General features: G+C 48.9%; 1 protein-coding gene across 1 annotated transcript in view; it reads right to left on the reverse strand.

Annotated features, from left to right (window-relative positions):
- Window positions 1–6,298: 6,298 nt before the first annotated feature.
- The window catches only part of LOC111141883 (signal regulatory protein beta 2), a 6,084-nt gene continuing 1,207 nt past the window's right edge, over window positions 6,299–11,175 (reverse strand). Inside the window, 7 exon segments of the mRNA XM_022494720.1 lie at window positions 6,299–6,441; window positions 6,444–6,461; window positions 7,539–7,604; window positions 8,135–8,431; window positions 8,434–8,477; window positions 9,591–9,891; window positions 9,894–9,940. Of these exon segments, the coding sequence (XP_022350428.1) occupies window positions 6,299–6,441; window positions 6,444–6,461; window positions 7,539–7,604; window positions 8,135–8,431; window positions 8,434–8,477; window positions 9,591–9,891; window positions 9,894–9,940 (916 nt within the window).

Consider the following 11,175-nt stretch of genomic DNA (forward strand, 5'->3'; position numbering starts at 1 on the left):
ACAGATTTACTGAATGCGATCAAAGAACCTGGTGCTCTTCCAGGGATGGGGACAGGCAAAGAGCAAAACGAAATCCCTGCCCTCTTGCTCACATTCTAGGGTAGAAAATAGACCTGGAACAACAGGTCCCTCCTCTGCTCTCAACACTAACCCCCGTGGCAGACAGAATCTCCTGGCCGGCAAGACCGGTGTGAAATATGCCCGCCCCTCCATCTCATCTCCTAGGCTTCCCTAAATTCCTCTCCGCTCCCTACTTGCTGCCAAGCGTGCATTTGCATCAGAGCCTTTTGCCAGCGGCGGCAATTCCCTTTTTCTTTACCAGTGGGCAAGGTGTTCCCCGGCTTTCTTCAGGCTCCTGCTCCAAGGGCACCTTCTGAGACCCAATCCCGTCTTTTAGGTCCTCAGCTTCTTTGCCCTCTTGTCTCTTGCCATCCTGCCTGGGATTCTCTTCTCTTCCTCTTCCCTTTGTCAGCTTCTGCACATCCCCTCCCTTCAGTTTAGGTATTCCCTCTTCAAGGAGGCCTTTCTGCATCCCTGGGCTCTCCATCAGATATCCTGTGCACGCCCTGTGATGCCATGTTAAGTGTCACCCTTCCCCAAGGGCCACCATTCCCGTGACAGCAGAGGCTGTGGCTGTCTCAGGCACAATATGGCTTATCAGCACTCACTCTGGACTCAGCCTGGGGTTGAAACCCAAACATGAAGCCGATTACCTTTAGCCTCAGTATCCTGATGGGTAAATGGAGCCCCTTATAGTACTTCAGAGGGAGGTGTGAGGATCCAGTGCGAACTGTTCAGAGATATACTTGACACTTACTAAGCCCTCTGCAAATGTTAGTTGTCATTTTATTTCCTGGAACCTGCAGTCACTGGTATAAAATATTCACTTAATGATCTTTTGCTGAATTAATGAAGGAGTGAATGAATGAGACCAAGTATCTGAGCAGCCAGATGAGAAATTCAAGGTCACAATCTGAGGACAAGGATACAGGGCAGGTACCTGGCCCCCTGATGAGTGGTGAGCTGACTCTGGGATATGATCCAATTTCAATAAATAAAACTTGTCCTTTTCCATAAAACAGGTGCCTTCGTGGTGGGGAGAAATGGCCTGAGTCCGCCGACCCATAAACATGCCTTCCCCAAGTGAGGTGGCTGCAGAGACACTGCCCTCAGTATGCATTGTGGATGCAGGCTGGGCTCTCAGGGACAAGCTGGTTGGTGAGGGCGGGCCTCTGCCATCTCTGGGCCTCAGGGCCTGCTTTTAAACAAGGAGAGGGGATGGAAGCTGGGCCAGTCCAGTGTTCACAGCCTCCTCAGATCCACATCCCCTTTTTCATAAAAAACACTTCTATCACCCCTTTGCTACCTTAAATGGAATTCAGATATAATAAAACTGACCTACACATGTTGAAAAAATCAGCATTGTGCCCTAACTGGAGAAATAATTTGGAGTAAAATGATCTGTATTTCAATTCTCAGGGATAAATATAATGCAAGACAAAATGAACAATTTAGGGGCTTGCCTCTATGTACAGGGCTGTTTTTTGTTTGTTTGTTTGTTTAAGTACATTCCACACCGAGTGTGGAGCCTAACATGGGACTTGAACTCACAAACCCTGAGATCAATACCTGAGCTGAGATGAAGAATGGGACACCTGTACAGGCGCCCCTGTACAGGGCTGTTTGATGCATGATTAAAATATTATAAGTGTGTTGCTGTGGGTGACATAATTTTTCAAAATGGTAAGAAAAAAAAAACCTTGTTAAGCTGTGAACAACACAAAGTTCAGTCTTCCCTCTGGTGACAGTAGTTTCATTCCTGGGAAACTTGGTATATCTTTAAAACCATGCCAAAAAGTACTTTTAGTTCATACGTCAAATGAGTTAGGGTCTAAGTTCGGGTTATTAAAAGCGGGTTTTCAGCTCTGTGAGGTCCTGGAAGGACATGTGGGTGGAGGGACCTTCCTTTGCGATGCTAAGGCGTCAGAACACAACTTGGCAAACCTAGTGGAGTGGAAGAATCACGAAACCTAGATCCCCCGCCAACTCCACTTGTGGGTGTTCACCCCACGTAAATGCTGGCTCGCACATACCAGGAGACACGATGACATTGTTTCTGTGGGCGATAGTGAGAGGATGGAACAAGTCAGGTCTCCAGCATCAAGAGAATCACAAATGTGATGGATTGCTACAGGGGGGTTGCCATATGACCATGAAGATGCATGACTTAGAGTTACAGGTAATCAACCTGGAGAAATCTCAAATGTTGAGCCAAAGAACAAGGCAGGGAATGACATGTGGGATAAAGTGCCATTATATAGTACCATCTAGATGGTTTAGAAACGTGTAATATCATGCTTGACTTAGGCCTGGCACCCCGCCCCCCACTGCCCCACTCCCGGCCCAGTGACCCAGGTGCACTCCGGGCTCTGTGTTTTTTATGGGTCATAGTGGGGTATACTTGATCAGACCTGATACCCCCTCTTGCCCCATTCCAACACAGAACCCTCAAGGCTGCCATCATCAGGGTGGTGGGATACAGGAAGCCTCTGTCTATCCCTCCTCTTCCTCTTGCTCTAGGCCTTCTCTGCAGGAGCAAGTGGGGGCCCTGGAGGCCTGAGCAGAGCGATGTGAACAGACCCATCTTTCTCATTAGGAGCTGCCACAGAGGCCAAGCCTGGGCAGGTTCGATGGGGCTTTTCGGGGAAGACGGAGGAGAGGGCAAGAACCATTAGTGGGGAAGGAAGAAGAGAAAGAAGAGGAGCAGGAAAGGAGAAAACAGAAGAACAGGTGGGAAGAAGCAAATGCTCTGATTCAGAGAGACTTGGAGGACAGCCACTGATCTCCAGAGGTCCAGATCCTGAGACTCAAGCAGGATGAGCCTGTGTTGGGAGCTGTGGCTCAGGGCCCACTCCCTTCTCTGTCTTTGGTGGGTCATCTTGCCTGTGCAGGGCTCTGGCCCTTAAAGCAGGGGAGGAGCTGGACTGAGCAGCTCTGACTCCAGTTCCTCCCCCACTCTTTCAGTCTGTCAATGGCAGGTTTTCCCAAGTGCCCACCAAGGTTCCCTGAGTTACCCATGGTTTGTTTTATCTGCTAGCACCTTCTCCACCTCTTCTGGGGTCTGCTCCCACCCGCACACCCACTGGGGCTGGCACAGTTAATGTCTTACATGCACCAATGCATTTCAGCTTCAAAATGACCTAAGAAGGGAAATGATAATATCATTACCAGTTTATGGATAAGAAAACCAAGACACTTGGAGAGAACTGACCCAAGAGATGAATAGAGAACAGGAATTTGAGTAGATTCCCAAGATTGTGGATTTTATCTCTACCGTCTATACTCCCTATAGGGGTCTAACATGTGCCAAGCACCTGCTTGGTACTGATACTTCCTGTGCCATGCCAGGCATACTCCTGCCTCAGGGCCTTTGCACTTGCTGTTCATTTTGCCTATTATACTACCCCCCCCCATAGATACAAGTCTCTCTATTTACTCCATTCAAGTCTCTGCTCAAATGTCACTTTACCTCTAAGGACCCTCCTGACCTCCCTAAATAAAACGTATCTCCTCTCCCTTGCTCTGGCAAGCACCCTCCCGCCCCAGATTCTGCCTTATTATTCCTTTAGCACTCACCACCAGGTGACATGTTACTTATCTATATTTACTGGCTCATTGTCTGTCTTCCCCCAGTAGTCGGGATGCCCTGAGAGATCAGACTTTTCTCTTTAATTCTCAGCACACTGATTAGTGCCTGGCTTATTGTCCACCTTCAACTACTTTTTATGACTGAGTTTTTATGACTTTTTATGAATGGTGAAAAGTGAGGCCCCTGCCCTCAGAAAGCTCAAATTCTGGAGGAGACAACTGGCCCTCATGAAGGAAATAGACCCATGTTTATTTCAGGCAGCAGTGAATGCTGGGAAGAACACGTCTGCTGCGTGAGGGCAATGAGAGGGATAGAGATGTCATGGTGGACGGAGCCGTCTGGGAGCCCTCATGAAGGACACAGTTGAGCAGGGACACTTGGATGAGTTCAGGAATGTGGTGTGGCCAATGCCCAGGTGGGTGTCAGGGCAGAGTCAGTTTACGGGGTGGTAATGGGATATGCAATTGGGGAGGGGGTTGGTTTGCAGGGACTGGATTGTGCAAGGCCCTGCAAAGTCCAGGAGGTTTTGGGGGCAAAACAGTTCTTCCAGAGGCTTGGTTCCATGTTTCCTTCCTTGCTGTTCATTTCCTGGGGCTGCTGTGACAAACGACCACAAACCTGGTGCTTTAGAGCAGCAGAAACTTATTGTCTCATCGTTTCCCAGACAAAAAGTCTGAAATCAATATCATTGGGCAGGAGTCAAGGTGTCAGGGGGCCCTGCTCCCTCCAGAGGCTCTGTGGAGAAGATGTTCTGGCTTCTTCCAGCTTCTGGGTGCTCCTGGCTTTCTTCAATTTGTGGCCACATCACTCCCATCTCTGCCTCTGTGGTCAAGTTGCTGTCTTCTCCTCCATGTCAAATCTCCTTCCTGTCTCTTCCTTATCAGGATACTCGTGACTGCATTTTGAGCCCACCTGGATAATCCGGGACCCATTCCCATCTCAAGGTCTTTAATTCCAGCCGCAAAGTCCCTTTTTGCCATGTGAGGTCCTGGTCACAGGTTCCAGATATTACGGTGTGGATATCTTCTGGCAGCAGGCTATCATTCTGATGGCCATTCAATGTTTTAGGCAATTCTCAGGCTAAACTACTGTCCCCCTTGGCTGAGGTTTTGAGAGCTGTTTTTACTATTGTCGTCATGAAAAACAGCAAGGCTAATGCAGTTCCCCACAGAGCAGGTGCTAGTAAATGATCACGTGGAAAGCAAAAAGGGAGCTCACAAATACTGAGTGTACATGGTGCACACAGCACATATGAAGCCCACAGTAAATGAATCCAATTAGTTCTTAGACAATGCAGAGAAGTCCACATTATGATCTGTGTCTGCATTATTATCCATGAGGGTCCAAGACGTGAAGCGACTGACTAGTCACTAGGGGCACATAGTGAGGGAGTGGGGACTTCGGGATTGAGAGCCAGGCATGTCATAGTTCCCCCCGGCTTCTTGGCCTCGGCGCTACTGATGCTTTGGACCAGACAACTCTTTGTTGTGCGGGCTGCCCTGTGCATTTTAGGATGTCTAGCAACATCCCTGACCTCTACTCACTAGATGGTGATAGCCAGTTGTGACAACCCCCAAGTTGTCACAACCCCAAAACTGTGACAATCAAAAGTGTCTCTAGATATAGCCAAATGTACACTGGGGAGAAAACATCCTCTTCTTGAGCACTACTGTTCTCGCTTATACTCCCTATGGCAGGTGGTGGTACAAAGATGTGCTTTTTTAGCTGGGAATTGAACTCAGAGCAAGGAAGCAGCTGCCTCTTGCCACTGAGGTAGACATTACTGGTTATCTACTGACTTTGGTCTTTGGTTCCTTTAGTGAAAAATGACAGCTGGGCACAGGGCCGCCAGAATAAAGACTACATTTCCCAGCCCTCCTTGCAGCTATGTTGTGAGCATGTGACCACATTCCAGCCAATTAGAGGTGATGTGGTCAAGTTCCCAGCTGTGTCCTTGAAGGGGAGAGTACTACTCTCCTTCCCTGCCTTCTTCCCCAGACTTGCTGCCTGGGATGTAGACCTAGTAGCCACAAGAGGAAGGAATCCCCTATTGCCTGGCCTGCCTATGCTTGGTTATTACTAGAGAAATCAATTTTCTTCTGGCTTAAGCCACTGTGACTTAAGAGTTTTATAAAAGTTGCCAAACCTGTGTTTAACTATTATAGCCACCTAAGCCAGCCATAGTGGGGAAGGAAAGAAGACGGGAAATGGAGAGAGAAGGATGTAACTGGAGGGACCTGGGCAGTCTGGCTCTGCAAGCTCAGAGATGCTTAGGAAAACCTTCCAGAAAGTCTCGGAGTTGGATCTTGCAGCATGAGAAAATGTGGAGAGGGGAAGACGGGAGCAGCCAGAAGGGGCTCCAGAAGGGGCTGTAGCAGGAACAAGGGCCCTGAGAAGAGAGCCAGGCAAAGCCCTGAAGGACAAGGAGGGCTTGCATGGGCTGCAAAGGGAGAACGCACACCAGAAGGGAGCCCAGTCAGTGCTCAGTAGAGAACTTCTACTTCCAGGTGAGTGGAAACCAGATATGGAGATCCTGGAGTTTGGCATGAGACCAGGGGAACATCTAGAGGTTGAGATCAGAGGCAGAGAAATGGCTGGGGAGCTCTGGCCTCTCTCCTGACTCAGAGGAGCCACTCTGGGGCTGACCTCTCATCCATGGCCCACACCCCAAGGGGGGCTCTGTCCTGCTGGGCCTGGGGTCTTGATGTCTTCTTGCTGGGGCCTCCTCCGGCAGGCAGCCAGGGCCAGCAGGAGTGCAGCCAAGATCACTGTCTTCAGCTGCAGGATCAAAGTGTGAGCATAGACAGGAGGTCTGGAGGACGCAGGGGAGAGCTTAGGAAGGACCCTGGGTGAAGCCCCAATAGTCCAGACCTCAGTGTCCTCACAGGGAAATCTGGCCCAGCTGTTACAAACCACGGAGCCACATTCTCTCTACACTGAGAGAGGAGATCTAAGACCTCCCCTCCTTCTGTCCTGGATCTGAAGAGGCTTTGCCCAATATCCTACCTGTACGCTTAATCATCTTGACAGCATTCCTGACTTCCGACAGTCATAGAAAACTGTGTTCATTCATTGGTTGCTCAGCTCCTCTCCCCCAGACCTTGAGCTAAGCATTTCCTAATTGCCTAATATAATCCTTAAACTTATCTTGCAAGGTAGGACAATAATGTATTGGTACAGATAAGGAGGCAGACTTAGAGAGGGGATATGATTTGCTTAGGGACATATATGTCAGAGAAATGATGGGACCAGGTGGTCTCACTCCCAAGAATGTCAGGAACAGGGCTGAGCAATAGGGAGCATCCGGGGCTGCTACCCTAAGTCTCACCCTCAACCTCACCCCAGTCCCAAGTGCCCCTGAGTGTTAAGAGGTGATGTGACATGCATGGTTCTGGGCACTTGGCATGTGTAAATCTTATCAGATCTACATACAACCTTGTGAAGTAGGCTCTCTGATTCTTATCCTTTCTCCCCTCTAGTACGCAGAGCAGGACAAGAGCCATTTAAGGAGTGAGGCAACCTGCCCACAATCACACTGCTAGAAAGAGGCTCAACCCAGAATGCTTGTCTACAAAGCCATGTTCTCCAGTGCTGTGTTATATAGTTTCATGCTGTATCCTTGCCCTGGCTCACGGGGAGCTCACTACCTCTCAAGCAAGACTGCCCTCTGAACAGCCAGCACTGGCTGTTAGAGAGTCCTTTCTTTGACTGAGCTTCAACATGGATCTCTGGTTTCCTGGTTCTGCAGTTGAGAAGAAGTCCTGGGACTATTTTCTTGGTGGCAGATAACCCTAGAAGTCAGGGACTGCTCCCTTCCCACGGCCAAGCCATGTTTGACTGCCCTTGTCTGTGGGGACTGGTTACCTTCACAGCAGGTAGGTACATTTACCTGATAGAAACATCCTGTCTACATGCTCATTGGTGAATTCTGTCTCTTGGGGAGAAGTGCAGTTTGCTGCAAGGAAGGGAGACAGTCTCTCATTCCCATTTCTTTTCTGTCCTGCCACTTCCCGAGCTCCTATGCTATGACTTGGGGTCATCGAGATGAGTATTCCTGGGATTGGGGGCTAGAAGTCAAACCCTGCAACTATGAGGGACTATAGTTAGACCTGTGGGAGCATCTCTGGGGTAGGGACAATGTCTGATTCATTGCAGGATCTAAAACACCTAGTACAGTGCAAGGCAGTGAAGAGAAGAAGTTAAATCATTGATGGTCTATATACAAAGTTTTGTGGAGCCCAGCATGGCAAGAAATTAACTCTGCCTAGGAGAAACAGAAGGTTTCACAAAGGAGGGGCTATTTGTGCTGGGCCTTGAAGGACGAGTAGGAGTTCTCCAGAGAGAGGGAGAAAGAATTCCAGGCAGAGGAAATGGCTTGTGTAAGGTTGGAGGCTGAGAACAGCTGGCTTATTTGGGATGTGACGGAAAGTTCCCTGTGGACCACCTCCCCCTCACCCCTGATGCCTCCTAAACCACCTGTCTCACCTTTTACTCTCAGCCTGGTGCCCTGTCCAGACAGGTGTTGTCCGTTGAGTAACCTCTGAAACTTGACACAGTAGTAGCTGCCTACCTATTCAGTGGAGGCACCTTGCAGAAGAATGCTAAAATCCCTCCTGGAATCCTGGACTGCTGTCATGTTGGGGTGGAAGATACCTTCAAAGTTGTAAATGGCCTCCTGGCTCAGGCCAGCCCCCCGAAACCACCTAATGGGTTCTGGGGGACTATCTCCAAGCACTGTGCTGTTCAGGAATACAGTGTCTTTAGTGGTTGCCAATACCAACCCTGGGGCTGGATGATCCAGAGGTCTGGGTCTGGGTCCCTGGCTCCTGAAGCCAAAGAGAGGGGCCTTGCTGTATTCTGTTTCTTCCTCTGCTGTCCACTCATGACCTCCCTCATATCTTCCCTCTCTCCCCTCTTCCCTGATTTCTCAACTCAGCGACTTCCTCTGTATCCTGCCATTACTCTCAAGTAGATTCACTCAGTAGAGAAGTTCTCAGTACCTCTTATGTGCTGATGTTAAGATCTGGAAAAATGAAGCTCAGCAGGGCACACAGATACCCTGCTAGGAGGAACAGATACCCTGCTGAGAGGAAGTTCTCAGTCTGGTGGTGGAGATGGCCCAGAAAATCCCCCTGAGATTGGAAACCTAGATGACTGTAGGACCAAGAGAAGGCTCTTGTCTCAGCTTGGAAGGAGCCCAGGAAGCCCTTCAGACATGCTTGCACCAAGTTAAAATGCACCTTTTCCCCTGCCTCCAGCCACCTGCCACAGGTATTCTGCCTGTCAGCCGTCTACAGGGTAGTTCCACAAACATCCATTCTTCTAGTTCATCACCCGAATGACCTTCAGTGTAGAAATGTCACTTATTCTGCAAGTTAAGCACTTGAATTATATGGAATTGAAGTGATCGATTTAAGAACATACTCTCATTGAATGACAGACCCAGGATTTGAGTACCCAGGTCACCGCTGCTGGACTTATCATGACTGATAACGTGGGGAGTGCAGTAGATGAAATTATCAGCCCTAGTTCTTGACTGTCCTGGCGGTATGGTGCATTCCTACTCTTGTCAGGGTCTTGAGGTGGGAAGAAGGTTATATATCATGATCTCTTGACTTTGAGCTTAGCCACGTGACTTGCTTTAGCCAATGGGCTGTTAGTGGACATGATGTGATTAGAAGCCAGAAACATGCTTGGGGTATTGGGACTTGTCCTCTTTGCTCCTGCCATCTCCACGACACAGATGTACTCTGGATAGCTGTAAAAAGACATGGCCCTGGAACGAGGCACATGGGGCAGAACCCCTCCTGCTGCCTGTACACATGTGAGTGCGACACACTTATTTCATGTGCCACTGGGATTCGTGTGCACAGCATGGCTGTGAGTAAAGGGACGCAGATCAGAACCGGGTGCTTGGACCTGTAGAGCCTGCTACTCAACATTCACAAGCATGGAGGTGCCCTCCTCCGGGACCTTTTCTGATTTCTCACTCAAGTCACTACCCCCCACACAGTGGTAGCTTCCAGCATGCTTGCTGGGGACACTGTGGATATAGATGGAATAGTTACAACTAAGTGGCTCCAGTGTCTGCTGGATCACTGGTGTCACCCCAGGAAAGCAGCCATGTTTGAAGTTACAAATCTCCTGCCAGTGCTGATGGCTCACCTTGACCCATTTAAGGATGTCATTGGTGTCGGAGCCACCCACCATCCACCACAGTAGGAGTGCCTTACCTTCTGCACCAGCACAGGGCCCTTGGGCTGTAGCACCTGCTGCTCACTCCCGTTGCTCCTACAACAGAAGAAGAAAGTCTTTGTGCTGAGCAGGAAGGACCTGGACCCCTCAGAGGGGAGCTTGACCCCATCTAGGCATTAGCTGACCAGGAACAATTGATCAGGATGCTGGAGGGATGTTGTCAGGGGAGGAAAGTGCAAAAGATGGGGAGGTTGGCTGGAGAGACAGAATGGAGGTATTAGATGGAGAACATAAAAATTATAGATGGCACTTAAGTGCCCACCATGTGCCAAGCCCTACATGTATTACCATTTATTCTTCCCAATGCTCCTGTGATGTGGGCAGCCATATTACTATCCTCCCAGATGGTTAGGTAAGTTTCCCAGGATCACTACTTATGGGCTGAATGGCCAAATTCACGGTGGAGTCCTAACCCCCAGTACCTCTGAATGTGGTTGCTTTTGCAGACAGGGTCTTTAAAGAGGCAATTCAGTTAAAATGAGAGCATGAAGGTGGACCCCTAATCCTATATAACAGGTGTCCTTATAAGAAGAGGAGATGAGGACACAGATACACATAGAGGGAGGCCCGTGTGGAGGCACAGAGAGAAGATGGCAGATGGCTGCCAATCCAGCTGATACCTTCATCTAGACTCCTAGCCTCCAGAAGGAAGAGAAAATGCATTCCTGTTGTTCAAACTACCAGTCTGTGGCCCTTTGTTATGGTCACCCAAACTAACACTTCATCCAATAAGAAGGGGACAGTCTGTTTCTGGAGCTCCTGCTCTCAGCCCTCAAATATATCACACAAAATGCGTGTGCTGGGATATTCAGTGTAAACATCCTCCCTGCTTCCTGTGACTTCTTTTTTTTTTTTTTTCCAAGTGAGAATATTGTCTTATATGACATTTTCTTTTTTTGTTTGTTTGTTTTTTGTTAATTTTTTATTTCTTTTCAGTGTAACAGTATTCATTGTTTTTGTACCACACCCAGTGCTCCATGCAATCTGAGCCCTCTCTAATACCCACTACCTGGTTCCCCCAACCTCCCACCCCCTGCCCCTTCAAAACCCTCAGATTGTTTTTCAGAGTCCATAGTCTCTCATGGTTCACCTCCCCTTCCAATTTCCCTCAACTCCCTTCTCCTTTCCATCTCCCCTTGTCCTCCAAAATTTGTAATTTTTGGATTTTCTTATTTTTAAGTAATCTCTATGCCCAACATGGGCTTGAACTCACAATCCTGAGACCAAGAGTCACCTGTTCTACAAACTGAGCCACCTACGTGCCTCCCCCC

The sequence above is a fragment of the Enhydra lutris genome, unplaced genomic scaffold (assembly GCF_002288905.1).
Source record: "Enhydra lutris kenyoni isolate GAN:26980312 unplaced genomic scaffold, ASM228890v2 scaffoldscaffold6, whole genome shotgun sequence".
Lineage (NCBI taxonomy): Eukaryota > Metazoa > Chordata > Mammalia > Carnivora > Mustelidae > Enhydra > Enhydra lutris.